General features: G+C 34.2%; 1 protein-coding gene across 15 annotated transcripts in view; it reads left to right on the top strand.

The window, feature by feature from the left end:
- Window positions 1-20,120, top strand: part of LOC106881030 (CREB-regulated transcription coactivator 1) — a 170,834-nt gene that overhangs the window by 17,831 nt on the left and 132,883 nt on the right. For all 15 annotated transcript variants that reach the window (XM_089361220.1, XM_089361219.1, XM_089361216.1 and 12 more), the window contains one exon: window positions 9,143-9,204. In XM_089361220.1, coding sequence (XP_089217346.1) covers window positions 9,143-9,204 — 62 coding nt within the window. The remainder of the gene's footprint in view (window positions 1-9,142; window positions 9,205-20,120) is intronic.

Genomic DNA, 20,120 nt, shown 5'->3' with positions numbered 1-20,120 from the left:
ATTTTGATATATTCTTTACTAAATGTTTGATAATATGTAGCTTTGGTCAACTCTAAGAGGTAGCTGATAAAATGCTTTAAAAACTGAGTCAATAGGTCTTACATGTTAAATATCTGACTTAGTCTCATTGTTGTTCTTCAAACCAACCTGAATGAGTAAACCTATAATTAAGGTGTTGTAGTCAGGTCCATCTTGTCTTTTTCAGATTTTAATTTTCTAAGACTGCATATTCTAATATGTACTTCTTTATTTTAAGACAGCACTGTATGGTTTCAGTATGCTATTTCTTACAAATCAAGTGACTATGTAAATGTTGTTGTTTGTTCTGGAACCATTCCTGAACACTGTTCTGTAGGAGCCAGTTGCATCATAACAGCCAAGGGCGTTTTACATCAAGCATACATATATACAAACTAGCTGACCAGTTTGTATATGTATGCTTGATACTATAATTCAGTTGGAAACATTGGTCAGTTTGAGATGGATTTGTTTCTGTTGAATGCACTAAGTTTACTTGACAAAGCATCACAAAATTGTGACCAAAATTGTGCCACAAAATTGTTGTTGCTAACTTACACTATGTGTTTTCATGTGTCTGGAGAATTTGGTAGCATAAATGTGTCAAAAGGTGTTATATTGTTCCTGGTGTGATCTAAATGTATTGGTATTTGACTTACTGGAAATGTAGGCATGTAACCTATGTATGAACTGAAGTTATAAATTAAGCTGTGCTCTTAGTATCCCTATAGTAGTTTCAATCGTTGGACTGTGGCCATGCTGGGGCTCTGCCTTCAGTGGTTTCCAACCTGGGATCCACACACACATACATTTAAGGGTAAGCATATTAAAAGGGGTCCATGGGAAAACTCATTTAAATAAAAGGGTTGGGAACCACAGGTATTTCTTGACTGGTATGACTGGTACTGATTTTACTGGGTCCAGAAGGATAGAAGGCAAAGTTGGCTGGAGCAAAATGAAATACCACCAGGTGTTTTGTACAATACTCTACTAATTCTATCATCTGCTATTATCTTTGTTTTTATTGCATGGCTTATTGAATGTGGCCTAGTGGTTAGGCTTGTTGGACTCATGTTTCTAAGATTATGAGTTCATTTGTATCCTCGGATAAGGCATTTCATTTCATGTTGCTCCAGTCCACTTGGCTAGCAGTGTGTCTACTACAAAGTGGCACTTTGCAGTGTATTAACTCGAGATCTTGTAAATGCAATATGTTAATGGTCCTTGACAGCTTCTGCATGCAGGAAGATGATCCTAATTAGATATACTAGAAATTTTGTATACAGGTGATTAAGAGATTTCTTTCACTCTTCTTCAATATATTGATATTTAAAGGTTTTCTCACTGTGTGTGTCTTTATTCTTAACCAGTGATGTGTATCTCTGCTAAAAGAATTTCATTTAGTTTTAAGAGGCATGTAAAATGCTATGAAACATTGACTGCTAGAAGCCAATATATTTTCTCTAAAACCAATCTGCTTCAATGCATCTCTTCTCTAAAACAAATGACAAAAATGAGATAAAAAAAACAACTCATTTTTAATTTAAATATTATCTGCCTTACCATAATTTCTAAATACTTTGTTTTCTTAAGTTGATCCAAAATTAGTTTTTTTTTCCCTTTGTAATCCTATTCTTGGTTTTTATAAATTATCTACCTCAGCTTATATCAATATTTGATTCTATTTGTGTTTCTACAACCTGCCCAACTCCTGCCTATGCTATTTTAATTTATGTATTATTGTAAGGATGCCCAAAATTATCCAGCTTATATTTGCATATCAGTTCAACCAGTCCTTTCATTGATGTCATTTTTTTTTAATTAGTACTCTAAAAAAAATGCTTAAATTTGAAAAAGATATTTCGTTGTGTGTGTGTGTGATCCCCAATATATTTTCTGTGTGTGTGTGTGTATATATATATATATATATATATATAAAACAAACTGTGGAATGTGTTAGCTATCTATCTGTCTGTCTATCTACCTACCTACCTACCTATCTGTCTGTCTACCTACCTATCTATCTATCTGTCTGTCTACCTACCTACCTACCTATCTATCTATCTATCTATCTATCTATCTATCTATATATATATATATATATATATATATATATATATATATATATATTTATGTATATGGAACATATGTGATTATCGTTATCATCAAGTTGTATGTTATGTTAATCTACACTTTATTCATTTATTTACTTTTCTCTTCGATATCATCACATATTTTCATTTCTTTTTGTAAGTCTTGATTTATAAGATGAGACAGTGTTGCAGTGCTGAATCTGCTTCTCTTATCTATGTTGAAGATTTTTTCTACTTTTTCTCAGAAAGCAGAAACAAACTCAAAATGAAGCAGAATAAACAGCACAATATCACCATCCTTTGATATTATTATTATTTTTTACTGCATCATGGAAACCATTTTGTGTAGAATAAGCACAACTGATGCAGTATTGATACAGAAAATCTGTTGTAAACATTTCATTTCTGATAACTTTTTCACACTGCCTCCTCTGTACACATGCTACTATTTTATTTATTTATGCTTATTTGACCGAATATTGCTGGGTCATGTTAGGCTGTAGAGAAATAATGAGTTTTAGCTTACATGTAAGATGGCAATGAAACATTGACCTATAGAAGTCAATAGATCTGCACTAAAACCAGTCTGCTTTCATAGTCTGTTGTATAAAAGGTGTAGTAAAAATGCGATAAAAGAATTAAGCTATTCTCTATTTAAATATTGTGTCTTGGTTTAGTTTTTAAATATTTTCTCATGGTTGGAAAAAGAAACTAAACAAAGAAACAAGACCTTGTATATAGCAATTTACTTTCCACCAGCTATTTTCCTGTTTATATATGTACTAAGAGAAGAAGGAGGGGAATGGTTGTGGCATTTCTCTTGTATTTGCTGTTTGATAATCCTTTCTACTATAGGCATGAGGCCTTGAACTTGTGGATAGGGGGATAGTTGACCACATTGACCCTAGTACTTGACTGGTACTTAATTTATCAACCCTGAAAGGATGGAAGGCAAGTTGACTATGGCAGAGTTTGAACTTGGAACATACAGATGAAATGCCACTAAGCATTTTGCACAGTGTGCTAACGATTCTGCCAGCTCGCTGCCTTCATTTGCTGTTTAATGATATTAATAATAGCCCTTAACCCTTTAGCATTTAAATTGGCTGTATCCAGCCTAAATATTCTACTTGTTTTCTGTCCAAACCAGGTACATCTGGCCCCTCACACCTACCATACAATGTCATTCTAAAATCAATTGCATCATCATAATCTTGAAGCTGCAAGATAATGCATGATTAAATTAAAACACTGTGAATCAGTAAGCATTACATTTGATAGAGTAATCTGAATGCAAAAGGGTTAAAGTAATGAGCTGGCAGAATTGTTAGCATGCCAGGCGAAAATTCTTAGAGGCATTCCATCTGCCTTTATGTTCTGAGTTCAAATTCCACTGAGGTCAACTTTGCTTTCCATCCTTTTGGGGTTGATAAAATAAGTACCAGTTGAACACTAGGGTTGATGTAATTGATTTACTCCTAACCCCAAATTGCTGGCCTTGTGCCTAAATTTGAAACCAATGATATTAACCCTTTTGTTATCATATTTCTATTTTAATTCACTGCCATCATTTCTATATTTTTTGAAAATTATGAAGAATTTAATACAATAATTGTCATAATTAAGATGGTTTTTGGAACGTAAATTAACATGAAATTTTGGCAGATGGTTTTTGATTTAGTTTGCTTTAAAGCAGCGAATTTGTATCATAAGAGCCAGGGAGTTTCAGGTATGTTGATATCAGAAGGATTAAACTGTATCACAAAGTCAGGATTGACATGGCTGGGAACACAGCTAATGTCTCTGTTATTCTCAAGGCATGATCACACCTAATGTACACATCTGGGAAGGTTATGGAAATTACTAGCTATTGGATGGCTGTTGACACTACTGAGTTAATCTGCCCTTTGACAGGGTTTTATCTGGCCGGGTGTCCAAAGAAAACCACCTTCCTTACAAAGTAGGCTTGCCAGTTTACCTGCTGACAACCTGACTGTGCAACAGATTGTACTGGGTTATATACATATATATTCTTTTACTTTTATTCTTTTACTTGTTTCAGTCATTTGACTGTGGCCATGCTGGAGCACCGCCTTTAGTCGAGCAAATCAACCCCAGGACTTATTCTTTGTAAACCTAGTACTTATTCTATCAGTCCCTTTTGTTGAACCGCTATGTTACGGGGACGTAAACACACCAGTATCGGTTGTCAAGCGATGGTGGGGGGACAAACATAGACACACAAACATATACACACACACACACATATATATATACATATATACGACGGGCTTCTTTCAGTTGTCATCTACCAAATACACTCACAAGGTTTTGGTTGACCCGAGGCTATAGTAGAAGACACTTGCCCAGGGTGCCACGCAGTGGGACTGAACCCTGAACCATGTGGTTGGTAAGCAAGCTACTTACCACACAGCCACTCCTACGCCTAAACACACTTTATTATTTTAAGCTGCAAAAACATCCCAAAAATATCCCAAAAAAACTGCTACTCAGAGTTTCACGTTCCTGTTCATTGGATAGTTGTGATTGAGAATTCCCAGTCATAACTGTCCAATAAATGTAAAACTCTGAGTAGCAGGTTTTGTGATGTTTTTGCAGCTTTAACAATAAAGCATATTACTCTACCTCTAATATTTGAGTACTATTTTTTCCCACCTTGTTTCACATTTATATATATGCATACATTTTCATCATCATCATCGATGATGGTGATTATGATGATGAAAATGTATGCATATATATAAATGTGAAACAAGGTGGGATACAATATGCTATGTGTCTGTGTGTGTGTGTGTGTGTATGTATATATATATATATATATATATATATATATATATACACACATACACATATATATACTTTTTCTTTATAAGTAACACTTTAGTGTTTGAAGTTGTATTTTTATGTTTGTATATATGTATTTTTGTGTTTATGTATATATATATATGTGTGTGTGTGTGTGTGTATATATACATATATGAGAGAGAGAGAGAGTTGAAGAGATACAGGTGTAGGTATGATATTAGGTATGAAAGAGAAATCTTACTGAGAAGAGAATATATAGAAAGAGAGAGAAAGAATTGGAGATATATGGAGAGAGACAGAGTATGAGATAGTGGGAGGTAGAAAGACAGAAAGAGGAAGAGAAAAACAAAGAGCAGGTATGTAGGTAAAATGTTTTAAAAACCCAGAAGCAGTTTAAGAGAGGGAGAGAGTAAATGATAGAAGGATATCAATATATATTTTAAAGTTCATTCTGCATTCTTAAATCTTATCTTGCATATAATAAAATGCTATGTGTTTCACATCAGTCACAGTGGCAGAGATAAACTAAAACAACAAACTGAGTGACAGTCAGAGATACTCAATTAAGGCAAATTGTTGTGAGAAGTTTACTCAGAAATCATTTTGCAAACTTTTATTCTAAATAATATTTACACACAAGCATCATCATCATTTAATGTCCGTATATTTTCTATATGTCCAGAAAATAACGTACAAGTGCTCAAATGATTTAAACTTAATCTTAGAAATTTTTATTGAGGACTGGGTCTATGGGGTAAAGAGTGGCTATAAGAGAAATCCAGGTGAGCTGATATGCAGGTAGTGATGCAGAGAAACATGATTAAGTATGATGTATATATGGTGGTTGTCTACTCCTTATGCAGAGTCTGACCCCCTCCTGTACCTCCACCTTAGAAGCATCATGGCATCTGATGTGGCTTTTTAAACCAGACAATGTTTTGAAAAGACACCCACATAGATTGCATGTCCGATTTGAACCACCAAGAGCTGCAGATAAGTTCAGTTCTTTGTGGATCTTAAAATGTCTTTTGAGGCCTCCGTTAGATTTGCAACCCTTCTGGTATACATTGCGTTGAAAGGTGTGCACAGACATATAGGCAAAATAGTTGGTGGAGGTTCGTTTTCCATGGGTTTGCAAAGGAGATTTGAGCCCAGCAAAAGAAAGGCGTGGTCTGTCAAACTGCTCACAAAAATGTCATTGTGATTCACCTCGATTGTAACATTCTTCCTTCTTAAATCTAATGCCTTTCCTGTTGCCAACCCTCAGTTGGAAGGAGATAATAAAGCAAATTGGACAATGGCCCAATCTCTAACGATTCCTCACTATCTTCTCACACTCTTTTGAACATATCCACACACCCTTCCTAATCCTTGATCCTTACTTTCTCTTGTACTCGCCTTCTTGTACCTTGAGAATATGTCCTGACATCATCTTGCAGCTAGTCCCACCATTTCTTATGTAATGCAAATTAACCATGTATCTCTTTTATAGCAAGACACATGTACCTGTCTCTCTATCGCACTTGAGCCTGTCAATAGCTGACATAAAGTAAAGCCACTTACCCTTCTCTACTACAACTCCACTCATCTGTGTGTGTGTGTATATATATATATATATAATGATTATCTTTATAACAACCAGTTTTGCATGTTTGCTTGTGTGAAACATTTCATTGAGGCAGATATTCTATGGCTGTATACCTTTCTTGTTAACACTCACTCTTTTCCAAGCAAGGTAATATTTCTTGGTCATTAGACATGTTTTCAAGAGGAAATGAATGACGGTGACATGCATTTGTAACAAATATATATATATATATACACACACACGTACGTGCGCGCGCACACACACACACACACACACACACACACACACACACACACACACACACACACACACACACACACACACACACACTGGTTTTCTAATAAGTAATGCAAAATTCGGCATAATGTTTTTTATGAATTGTCATAGGTTGTTAATATTGCACATGTTGGTCGAATAACTCTTCTATTGCAAAGGTACTGATGATGATGAAGTATGCATGTTTGTATATATATATATATATATATGTGTATGTTTGTAACTCTGTACCTGTATGTATGTGTCTATATTGCACTTCTCCAAGAGTCTGCAAGTGGTGATATTCTTGTCATTTCCTTCGTCAAAAATTACTTGAAAAACAGTTAAAGGTTAGCAACAGGAAGTACATCCAGTTGTGTAAAACAGTGCTTCAGTAATATATTTGTCTAACCCATGCTAGCATGGAAAAACAAATATATATATGTGTGTGTGTTGGTGTTCTTAAGGACATGCAATCACTGAAACCATGCCAAAACTGAGATATTGGAGCAATATCTGTTCCTGTGACTCATCAGGTCCTGTTGAACCAACCAAACCATGCCAGCACATAAAAATGGGCATAAAATGATGATGGTGACAATATATCTTATTTTCTATCATATAAGTTAACATAGTATGTAGTGTAATCATTCAAACATCATCTTTCCAAATCTTACTGCATTTCACATGGAATTTTTGGTCTTCCAAAGTTGTCTTGGTTATGTAAATCAACCATTTTTTTTATTTTTCTGTAAATTTTGGTCTGAAAAATTTGACTTGCATGTTGGAAAATGCGGTATGTGGTTTATATGTGTTTGAAGTATTTTATTGCTTTTGTGCATTCACATATTCTTGTTTATTTAGGCAACAGATTATAAGCTTAAAATTGTGATGAGATGACTCATCAACTTCAAACAAATAGACTCTACTGAATATATTCTAAATGTGTGTATGAAAAACGTACTCTATTCATGTATAGAGTGCTTTGAGAGTTCATTCATTTATTCAATACTGAATCTTCACTCAGCTGCTACTCCAAGTTTCCATTTTTATAGTTGTGGAATAAAGCAACATCTTTGTGTGTGTGTACACATTCATAAAATATTTATTCTTTTCTTTACTTGTTTCAGTCATGTAACTGCAGCCATGCTGGAGCAACGCCTTTAGTCAAACAAATCGACACCAGGACATATTTGTTGTAAGCCTAGTGCTTATTCTATCAGTCTCTTTTGTCGAACTGCAAAGTTACAGGGACGTAAACACCAACATCGGTTGTCAAGCAATGATGAGGGGACAAACACAGATACACAAATATATACATACATATACATCATCATCATCATCGTTTAACGTCCGCTTTCCATGCTAGCATGGGTTGGACAATTTGGCTGAGGACTGGTGAACCAGATGGCTACACCAGGCTCCATTCTGATTTGGCAGTTTCTACAGCTGGATGCCCTTGGCATGAAGGCCAGTCCGGCAGTACTGGCAATGGCCATGCTCAAAATGGTGTATTTTACGTGCCACCTGCACAGGAGCCAGTCCAGCGGCACTGGCAACGATCTCGCTCGAATGTCTTTTCACGTGTCACTGGCACAAGTGGCCTTGGATTTTGGTCTCACTTGACTTGCCGGGTCTTCTCACACACAGCATATTTCCAAAGGTCTCGGTCAGAAGTCATTGCCTCGGTGAGGCCTAATGTTCAAAGGTCGTGCTTCACTACCTCATCCCAGGTCACACACACACACATATATATACGACGGGCTTGTTTCAGTTTCCGTCTACCAAATCCACTCACAAAGCTTTGGTTGCACCGAGGCTATAGCAGAACACACTTACCCAAGGTGCCATGCAGTGGGGCTGAACCCGGAACCATGTTTTTGGGAAGCAAGCTTCTTGCCACGCCTATGCCTAATTCTCCTGTAAAAGTTTTAATATTTGACAGGTAGTATCTAATGTCATCTCATTACTTTCTCAGTTTCAATCTTCTGACCGAGGTTAAAATTGTTATTCCTCTCTCTGAGTTCAGTAAAATAAGGTATCACTCAAATGCTGGGGTTAATATAACCTAATTAAACCCCCTTCTCAAAATAATAGCCTTTTGCATAAGTTAAAAATCAATATAGTTTTCCCCTTTATTGACTATCATAGAAACAAACTTCCAAATTCTGAATCATCTACTTGGTTTTGCTTCCCAGTTATAGCTATTTCATTTCATCCATGTTACTAATGCCATTGAGAAAAGTATGACCCTCACATATTCTTGATTTTCTGTTCCAAAAATTAAAGGTTCTATGTTTAGTATGATTGTTTTTCTTTCAGATATCAATATTTCCATTATTTTCTTTAACTTAATCTCCAGGCTGATTGCTCACCTTATGGAGCAACTTACTTATCACTTCCTCCAGACACCAGTTGGCGCAGGTAAACACTTCCTTCAGCTTTTTTCTTCATTTTATTGACTTTCTGAAAACATACATTTCATTGTATAAATGCTAATTGTGAACATAACAACTAAATATTTTTTTCTTATGATTTGTGTGAGATATGTGGTTGATATATCAGTGTATTTTTGTAGATCTGTGTGTTTATACATATATAGATAACCATGTAGAAGTACGTACATGCGTGTTCATATTTTTATTATTGGCAGTGTTATAACTTTAACATGCCAAAGCCATAAAAAGCAACTGTTTTTAATTAGAGAAAAAAAAAACAATTTATGTACTGAAACCCTGTTTGTTAATATCCAGTTATCCTAATACTGACAAGGGAATCATTCTTCCATTGTCATTAGATTGAAAAGTTCATAATGAGATTTTTCACAAGCTTTTTCTTTCCCTGAAACTATTGTTGGTGTTTTTTCAAAATATAATTACATCATTAACCTTGAATAAAGAATCAACCTTTTTTTTAAAAATAAGAATTATGGGTGATACAAGAATATATACACACACACATACACACACACACACACACACACACACACACACACACACACACACACACACACACACACACACACACACACACACACACACCCATGTATCACCCAAATTTCTGAAGTCATATAATGACTTAGAAATTTAGAACACTAGTGTTGGCCTGATTCATTTTAAGTGTAATACAAGAACTGATACTTGGTAGTTGTTTAACCCCAGGTCAACTCGAATTGAGCAGACCTATAGATATTATCTTTCTTACACACTAACATGTGTTAATGTTTACTCAGTAAATACATATATTTGCAATATAAGTAAATGCAACATAAGTCACACCAGTGATGTGACTTATGTTGCATTAGAGCAGAACCTTGTGTTTAAAATATTCAATTTTATCTCTAATTCAAGATTGACAATATTTTTTTTTTTTAATCCTATCACAATGCTTTTTAGCTTTTTCTAGATTTTGCTATGGATGTAAACTTTTTTTTTAAAAATTGATTTGAACTAATAGGTGCTAATATCATAAAACTGCAGAGATTCTGCATAACATTATTTCCTGGATAGATCAACCCAGATATAAGGATAAAAGTACATATACAGATAATTAAAACAAAAGTAATTGTTACTTTTTAAGTTGATGTAGCTCATTTGATATGTAAAGACCTACCATTGTTGAAGACAATGAGAAAGACTAATAAAGAAGAAAAAAACAACAAAACTAACTGGAAATCTATAGTATGAATCTGTTCTTTATCTTTTTGTGAATGTTTCCATGTTTCAGCACACAGTGTCTAAATATAAACTTCTATTTTAAGAATTAATACCATAAATACGGTTTTTGCATTTTAAAAAATCCTGACAGCTACTCAATAGATTTTTTTCTCAAATATGTTGTTGTTATGACCGATTTCATGGTCAGATAGTTGGTAGAGTAACTGGAATTGATTGGAGAACCATCATTGTCATTGACATCTAGTTTAATGCGGACATTTAGTTGTGTGGCTCTTTTGGTATCATATTTGAAAGAAGGTTGTAGAGGTTTTATAAATTCATGTAATAGTTGTTCTTCTCGTAAAATGTAGACATGTTGCTTTAGCCTGTCATCACCATCAAAATACAAATTTTGTTCACACTTAATCAGGAACATACGTGCTCAGGAGACCAACCTTTTTTAATGCCGAATTGAGAGTTTCAGTGATAGTACAGTTGCATTATGCTTCTGAATAAGGTACATAGCACAGCTCGCCTCAGTCTGTCAAGCTTACATACAAGTTCCACACACTTAATGGGTGAATGGTTTGCCCTAATGATATTCAAATAACCAGATTGGAAAAATTATTCCATCCATGATAACTTGGGGAAAAAATTGACTGTTAGAAAAAAAGAGAACAGTTGTTTAAAATGTTTTCCAATGTGTCCTTCAATGTAACAGCTGTTAAAACAAGCTTGTAGAAGAGGAAGCAGCATCATCATTTCAATAATTAAGCAGTATTCTATTTGAAAGGACCTTGTAGTGATTTGACTTGCATAAAATATATAGGAACCAAGCAAATTCTAAAAAGGATAGTAAGATGTGAAACTAAGCTGTGTAAAGTTTATGGAGAGAAATTGCTGCATGCTTTCAAATTTGAAGAAACATCCAGCCTTCATTTATCTAGAAATAAACGTGAAACTTTTATTTGTTGCTGTTACTGCCTTTATATGAATTCTTAATTCAAGCTGCAAATAAATGTGTAACTTTATTGAGTTGGTGTTAAGATTTCCTTCTTCTGAACTCCAAGTTCTTCTTGAAAGGTTAGATGTAGTCTTTGTATTTAAAGATTTATTTGTTCCAGACAGCTCCCTAAACTGAAATTTTAAACAACTTGGAGTCCTTAGTATATGGCTAATTTTCAGTCTGACTAACAAGATCTGCTACACTGAAGTTTAGTGGCAAACTGATTTGTCTGCACAGAATTAGTTGGTTTGTTATCAGATAATGTGCAATTATTTATGGATTCATGATTCCATTACTTTATTGGCAATGCTGAATAACAACAATATGGGTTCATTTCTGATGTCAGCTCTTAAGTTTCTCTTGTACAGGTGTGGAAGTTAGAGACAAGTGAAATATATGTGACAAAGGAAATAGTATGACTGTTAGTTAGTTTCTTATAGCACTCCTTAAGATTTGGAGAGAAATTTGGGCAAGAATGGCTCTTTTGTTAAGTTGTTGCATTATCTTGGTTTGAAGATCACACTCTGTAACACTAGTGTTTGGTGTACGAGAGTTTTCTTGCAAGAACCTGGATGAAAACATTGGCTTTACTTTTTACCATTGAGTGTGCAGTTGTGTTTTAGGGGACTTGCTCTTCCAGAGAGAGGAAAAGAAATTCCTGTGCCTCTGTTTTTTGCTGTTGATATTTTTTAGTTCTTTTCTTAGTTTTCCTTGTATTTTCTGGCAGCCATACTCTCAGCCTAATTCTAACTCTCTCATCCATCTATAAACTTTTATCTATTCTCTAGAATATTACTCTTTAAATCATTATCACTGTTTAGCATCAGTTTTCCATGCTAGTATGGGTTGGATGGTTTGAATGGACCTGGTGTGCCAGAGGACTGCACCAAACTTTACTGTCTGCCTTGGCATGGTTTCTAATGCCAACCACTTTACAGTGTGCACTGGTTGCTTTTTATGTGCTACTACTACTACTACTACTACTACTACTACTAGTGAAGTCGCCAAGTAACTTGCAAGACAAAGACCCCCTCAACAGAGGAAGAGGGTTTTGAATACTACATATAATACCTGATGCCATGTGAATTTTGCCCTGAAAATCAGTTCAATAAAAACTTTCAGCTGTTCTGACTTAAGCTAGGTTGTGCTTTTTTATTGTTTATTACTCATTCATTCAGTTGACTTCCCCGCCTAAAACAAAATATCTTGTTTTTGAAGTTGAGTGCTAATATATAAAGAGGTGACCCTATATGACCCATTTTATTAAATTGGTATATGTTGTATGTCATAGATCTTTCAGGAATATAAACTTTTTATGATATTGTGTACTAAATTTGTTTACTGACCTTCTTAATTCTTTCTTAGGGTGTGTCTAGGTAAAAAAAAAAAAGCCTTTCCTTTTCTTTTAAGTGACATTCAGTTAAACTTGAAACTGTATAACTTTTACAAAATAATGTCTTAAAAACCAAATAATAAAATAATGTCGAAAATATATCACAGACATTATTATGTAGAAAAATTAACTCTTTGAAATTTAATCTCAGTACATTTTCTCTTCATAAAAAGGGTCTCTCTCTCTCTCTCTCTCTCTCTCTCTCTCTCTCTCTCTCTCTCTCTCTTTGTTATAAGTTTTATTGTTCATATGAAATATTTGACTTAGTTATTTTCTTTCTTTTTTGACAGTTGTAAAAATCTACAGGATAATATCTCAATCATGCTATGTCAATTAACTCTCTCTCTATAAATGCATGTGTGTGTGTGTGAAGTTTTCTCTTTTATGTATTCCATGGTATGTTTTTACTAACTAGGCCATAATGTGAATTCAAAATATTTCAGTTTGATTTTTTTTTTTTTTTTGTTTCTTCCCTGTTTTGTTGCAACTTCACACCCTGTCACTTCTGAAAGGAAACTGACACTTAGAGATTCTATCTTTACTCTTGTCATTCATATTGATTCAATCTATTAACTTTTACAAATGATTTCACACTTTAGGGCAAGCTTGCTTAAAAAAAAGAATTGAAATACAAAAACCAGTGAGACAAATGAGATAGGGCAATGACTGCAGTCAGTTTAAGATTTAGCAATGGGAATTTAAAATATGAAATAGACCAAGTACATGAGAGGGTTAATTATTACTTTGGAGACATGAAATTACTTGTTCATATGCTTCAGTGTAGTTACCACTGTGTAAATCTGGATTGATTTAATAGATTAATAGAGTAAAACTTATTAAATAGAAACTAGCATTAAAAGAAAACAGATTAAATGTCTTTTGGACTAGTGTAATATTCATATTGTACGACTTACTTTTTAAGTTGATCTGTTAAAATGTCCTGGAGGACTTAGAAGCCAAATTTGAAAGGGTTCTTTCATTGTGAGGGAAAGAATTTATACAAAACCATTTTCTATTTACAATTTTTTTTTTTTTATCTGTTGCCATATTGATCTATTTATCATACCAATTATTGAAATTCAATGTGAAATCTTGAAATGTGATTAATAATATAAACCTGTTTTTGAAGATAAAACAAAATCAGCTTGATATTCCCTTTGAATAATCCATTCTCCATCAAACTTTCATTTAATGATCAACTGATTAGTTTCTGTCATTATAGAAATAGTTGTATATATGAGCCATGATATTAATCTTCTTTCATCAATCCATGGCTTTAAGGTAATATTACCAATACTATTGTTTGATTTAGATTATTTTTCTTTTTGTCTTTGAAAGCAGTAGAAATGGTCATTTCTTTTAAAACATCCTCTGATCTCTGTTAACATGCTTTTTACTACTGTTCTTGTTCTTAAATGTTATAAATCTTCTGTTAAAATTTGAGGAACTTAGCCACATAAAATCTTTATTATCGAAAGCTTTCAAAAGGTTTATTATAGAATCTATCTACTCTAACCCCACATATATTTGCATTTGTGCTTATGTTATCAATCATTATTGAAAGTTTCTGACTTCCCTCTTCTTAGTCATTTCTTTACTGAACTTCCTTTATTTTTAAAGTTGTCTTCAGTTTTACAAAGTTTATCTTGTTTTAGCATTTTTAATCAACTGAGAACAATTGCTTGGTTATTTTCATTACTGTCTAAAGTCTGCCTACATAGAATGGAAGCAATTTTAGAACTTCATATTTTAAAATGATTTTTCAGAGCAAATTCAAAATTAACAAAATTAAAATGAGCAATAACTGTAAAATTTTGTGATTGTTGTTCTTCTTTATATATTGACTTTTACATTTTTGTCCATCTGCCATCCACAGCTCCATGGTAGCTAGCAGTTAAATTTCTTCTATTCATAGTATCTTTGAAATTTCAATCCTTATCAGCTGTAACATCTTTATTTAACTGACTCAACCTTACCCTGTCCTTATAAACCTCCTAAACAGAGCGCATTAGTGCTGTGTCAAAATTTACATGTCGACTTAATTCAGATAAGTAGGTAATCTGGTTGTTTGCCTTATATAATTTGTCTAAAACACATGGTCTATTATAAGCCATTCCAGTTTCTATAATTGGCTCCCAGCTTTACTTTTTCCAGTCCTCCGTTCTTGTACTATTCCTGCTCCTCATTTAGTTCTTTTGATTGCACTGTTGATGTTTTAACGAATTGCTGCTTTTAGTGTAACTATGAAATTACATCTACAATATCTTCCATGTAGCTCTATTGCTACCCTGGAACTGTTACACACCTCGGATAATGTAATCCTAGATATGAACATCAGTTCTCTGGAATTCCCTTCTCACCAACATATTTCCTGCAGATGTTGACTTTACAACCGTTCAGACTGAACATAAATGATATAATCATTCTCACCAGTGTCAGAAGGCCTATGAAGAACAAAGACAACACACCTTCCTCCTTATCAAGTCATTAAAAAAAATGATAGCCTGGCAGGGGTAAGGATGGGATGGTCACAGTTGGAATTATTTTGATCATAAGTCTGCTGGAACTAAATGGTAACTCACTGCGTGTTGTGGTGTTGCTGGCAGAAATGGTGCAAAATTTAAGTGGACAATGTTTTGCTTTCATTTAAAGACTCCACTTTGGTCATGAATGACCATGGGATTGCACCTAGAGAGTTCCCCTACAAGACACAAGTCCAGGCAAGGTTGTTTTATGGAAGACCAGCAGTCGTCCATGCATACCAGCCTCCTCCTCTCCATGCCACTGTTGTTATCCAAAGGAAAGGCAAAGGCCAATACAACTTGGCACTAATGACGTCGCAACTCATTTCTACAGCTGAGTGAACTGGAGCAACATGAAATAAAGTGTCTTGCTCAAGAACACAACACACTCACTACCTCATGATTGTGAGCCAAACACTTTAACTACTGAGCCATGCGCCTTCACATGCTTTCATTTATTTGTATCACAAATAAGTGCATAGGCTTTCCGGGAGGCAGTGGAAGTATATCATCGTTTTCATGTCAACTATCCGGTGCTCACATGGGTCAGGCAGAATTTGTTGAGGCAAACTTTCTACGGTTGGATACCCTTCCTGTCGCCAACCCTTGCCTGTTTCCAAGTAAGGTAATATTTCCCCATGACCAGACATGTTGCCATGGAAGATTGGAAAAGGACACTACTTGCATGATGGTGATGCAATGTCAAGGCAAGGAGACAGTAACACACACACGCACACATAAATGATAGGCTTCTTTAAATTTCTGTCTCCTAAATCCATTCACAAAGCTTTCATTGGTTTACAGTTTTATTAGAAGACGCTCACTCAAGGTGCCATGCAGTTAAACGGAACCCAAAGCCAAGTGGTTAGGAAGCAGACTTCTTACCATACAGCCACACCTGTGCCTACATATGGATACAAAATATCAGTAGTAAGGTCTCTATGTAGAAGAGCATTTAGCTTCTCTACAAATGAAACACTAGATGAAGAAATATGTAGATTAAAGCAAACACTGCTCAACAAATAGCTAGTCTGATAAACAAAACAAATTTGGAAATAATACAAACATAAATGCAGTGTAATAAATATGTCAGGCACCATACCTATTAAATGTATACTAATTATGAAATGAGTAAATACAACTAAAACCTCATTAAATAGAACACAATCCATTACACTAAACCATAAACTAACCCTAGTAATATATTAAGACACAAAAAATAAAAACTTTATTTATAAGAAGCAATATGCATGTAAACCTTTGCACAAGCTACTTAGGACCAATGTGATTTATAAATCTAATTGCCAATGAGAATGTTGCTGGCCATGCAGTTTTGGTTTACTGTCACTTAACCATGGGAGCTATTGCAATGAATGCACCATACAACACATCAGAAAAATCAGATAGGAAAGCATTAATTGGTAACACAACTATCCTCCACAGAACACTGCAAAATAAACAATTCATAACAGCACAATGCTAAAATAAATGTACAAACATGCTCTAGTCTGTCTGTCTGTGTGTCCCCCCCCCTCTCTCTCTCACACACACACACATGCAGTTTACCTGACTGATGATATATTGACCTACTATAAGGAGTCGCAATACATGCCAACATCACTTCGTCCTGAAGATGTGACTTTTACGGTTTAGGAACTTTACTATGCCAAACATACTGCAAAGAACATACAAAAATATGAAAAGAGAACTCCCTTAATAAAAACAAAGATCAAACTAGAATATGTATGTGTGTGCATGTATGTATATATATATATATATATATATATATATATATGTAGGAGAATATACAAATAATAACAACAGACGAGGACAAGTGGTGTAAACAACAAAAGGATGTATTAGTATGACGCTCGGGAATACGGAAAGTCTTTGACGTTTCGAGCTACGCTCTTCAACAGAAAGAATACGGAGACAAGGAGAAAAACACGGAGAAAAAAAATTGAATAGTGTTCAGTCAACGGTATGTGTATATGTAATTCTGTTTTTTATGAAACTGAACATATGTTCAATTAATGATGATTATGGCTTCATAAGATATTTTGGTAGCTGATATAATTCTTTGATGTATTCATATGATTAAGAAGGATTATATTAACAGATAAGTGCCAGTTCTTCTGCAAACTGTCTCTCCCCTTCTGCAAGCATTCCTCTTATCTTTGTCAATAACCTTCTGTCCTTTTTAGAATCATTCTTTATTTTGTATACACTAGACAATATTGTTTCTGATATATATATATATATATATATATATATATATATATATATATATATATATATATATATATATATACTAAGAGACAGGATAGTCAGAGCCAGAAATCCTTTGATAATATATATGTCTATGGATCAGAGCCAGCCTGGAACTAAACAACAATTATCATTAGTTTATATAGACCTGTTGTATCATCTTTTTCCTAGTTATCATCACCTCTCATTGTAAATTTTGTTAACCCTTATGTGTATGTACATTATCTTTAATATTTTTACATTAATTTTCAATGCTAGCATGAGTTGGACAGTTCTTCTCCACCTCAGTGTCCTGCTACTTGTGTTCCATTTTCATTTCATTTGTGAGATTCACCTTCCTGAGATCAGCCTTCACAACGTTTGCACATATCTTTTTTGGCTTTCCTCTTCCACTGGTTCCTTCTACATGAATCTTTTGGCACTCTTTCACTCACTTGTTGTCATCCGTATACATTACATGTCTATACAAATCAGTGTAGTGTGCAATGCATGCACATACACACACACACATGTTTTTGTTTAATGGCATACCAGATGATTGCACATTTTGGTTAATTACATAAACCTTTTTTTTTTTTTTTACCAATTTTGTATAAAAAATAAAATGGTGATCTGTCGCATAAAACTGAATGTCTATTTAATCTGGTTTGAATGAAGTGATTCTAAAAGCTTCTGTTTTCATGATGAGTTAAAATGGCAGTGGTTGTTACTTTATGTTGAAGCAACTCATGTGAAAAGCCAAATATAAGTTATTCTTACCATTTCAATGGAATAAAGGCTATTGCAGTTAAAATTCTGGTGTATTTTTTCTGTATTTTTGTTCATAAATTACTAAAATAAATAAATAGCTATTGAGACACACTTGGTGTAATATACTTTTAAATTAGGTGGCAAATCGATGTCATTTTGTTTTCATTATCGACTACTTTAGCCTGTCATTAACCCAGTTCAATTTTTCTTGACACTAGTTGTTATCGCTAAGCAATTAAGTGTGTGGAAGTTGTTGTCGGGATGTATGAATGTAACTATGCTTGGGTAATTGAGAAATATCAAAGTGAATTAGAGGGGAAAAAATTTAAAAGAAAACTCACTCAGAGTGATTGCCATATAGATACATACTAATAAAAAAATAGCCTAAATTGGGTGGGACGTATGAGTCAATTATGTATACGCAAAATGTATTGCCAGAAAAAAAACCGTTCCATTCTTGTTTTATAATTCATACAGGCATGACTAGGTGTAGGCATGGTTTTGTGGTTATGAAGTTTGCTTTGCGGCCACATGGTACTTGGTTTGATCCCACTGGGTGGCACTTTCGGCATGTCGCTTCTACTATAATTTTGAGCTAACCAGTACCTTATGAATGAAATTATTTGATAGAAACCAAGAAAGATTTCATTCTGTGAATGTGTATAAGTGTCATTCCATGTGTCCTCATTAACACTGTTTAAACCAAAATACTGTTATTTTTAAGCAAAAAGTCCAGGAGTTTATGCTTTTAGTGTGTGAGGAACAATGTGGGAGGAAGAGATACCTTAATTAAAATCAGGTATGGGTTGGTAACACAAAGGACATCCAGCCATGGAAAACTATCCACAACAAATTTCATCTAACCCATGCCAGCCTAGAAAAACTACTGTAAAACAAAATGAACATGTGTAACATAACCAGGATACCATATTACTGACAATATAGTGAAACTTATCTGCTACTATACAAACCTAGCTAACACTTTCGTTACCAACCTGGCCGAAACCGGTTCTGGCTCTGTAGTACAAATGTCTTATTTTCATAAGTTCTGAATTAAAATCTTCTACCAAGCCTTAGTCACAATTAATGTTCCTAACACTAGCTGAATGATAACTTAGTTATTTTACTAAATTCTTTGTTAGATTTAAAATTAATTGAAAGAAACACAGAGCATCTCAACAGAGATATGGTAACAAAAGGGTTAATTACATAAAAATTTCAGTCACAGAAGTGATGCAGTTAAACTGAATCAACTCTGTTCACTTGCCATCACCAGCCAGTGGATGGCACATGACCTCTGAGTATATTCTCTAAACTTGGATCATATCAAAAACTTTTCAATTGTCTTTGTCATGCGCTCTATATCTTGCCTTCATGCATATCTCTTAATGAACTTAATGCTTTTGCTATTTTCTCAATTCTTTTGTACTCTATGCCTGCCTTATTTACTTGATACATGAAGCAGATTTCTTAGAATTGAGATTAAAGGTTTACAAATTTCTTTTGAAAGGAAGAAGTATTAAAAAATATTTTTTTTTAATAAATCAAACCAACTGAGAAATAGAAAATATATCTTTACTTCTAGAATATGTATGTGTGTGTGTATATACATACATCATCATCATCATTGTTTAACATCCATTTTCCATGTTGGCATGGGTTGGATGGTTTGACTGAGGACTGGCAAGCCAATAGGCTGCACCAGACTCCAATCTGATACACACATACATGATATGTGTGTGTAT

Source organism: Octopus bimaculoides, chromosome 12 (assembly GCF_046866305.1).
Source record: "Octopus bimaculoides isolate indiv1 chromosome 12, ASM4686630v1, whole genome shotgun sequence".
Lineage (NCBI taxonomy): Eukaryota > Metazoa > Mollusca > Cephalopoda > Octopoda > Octopodidae > Octopus > Octopus bimaculoides.
The sequence above is the reverse complement of the archived record's forward strand: the minus strand, read 5'-3'. Positions and strand labels throughout refer to the sequence as shown.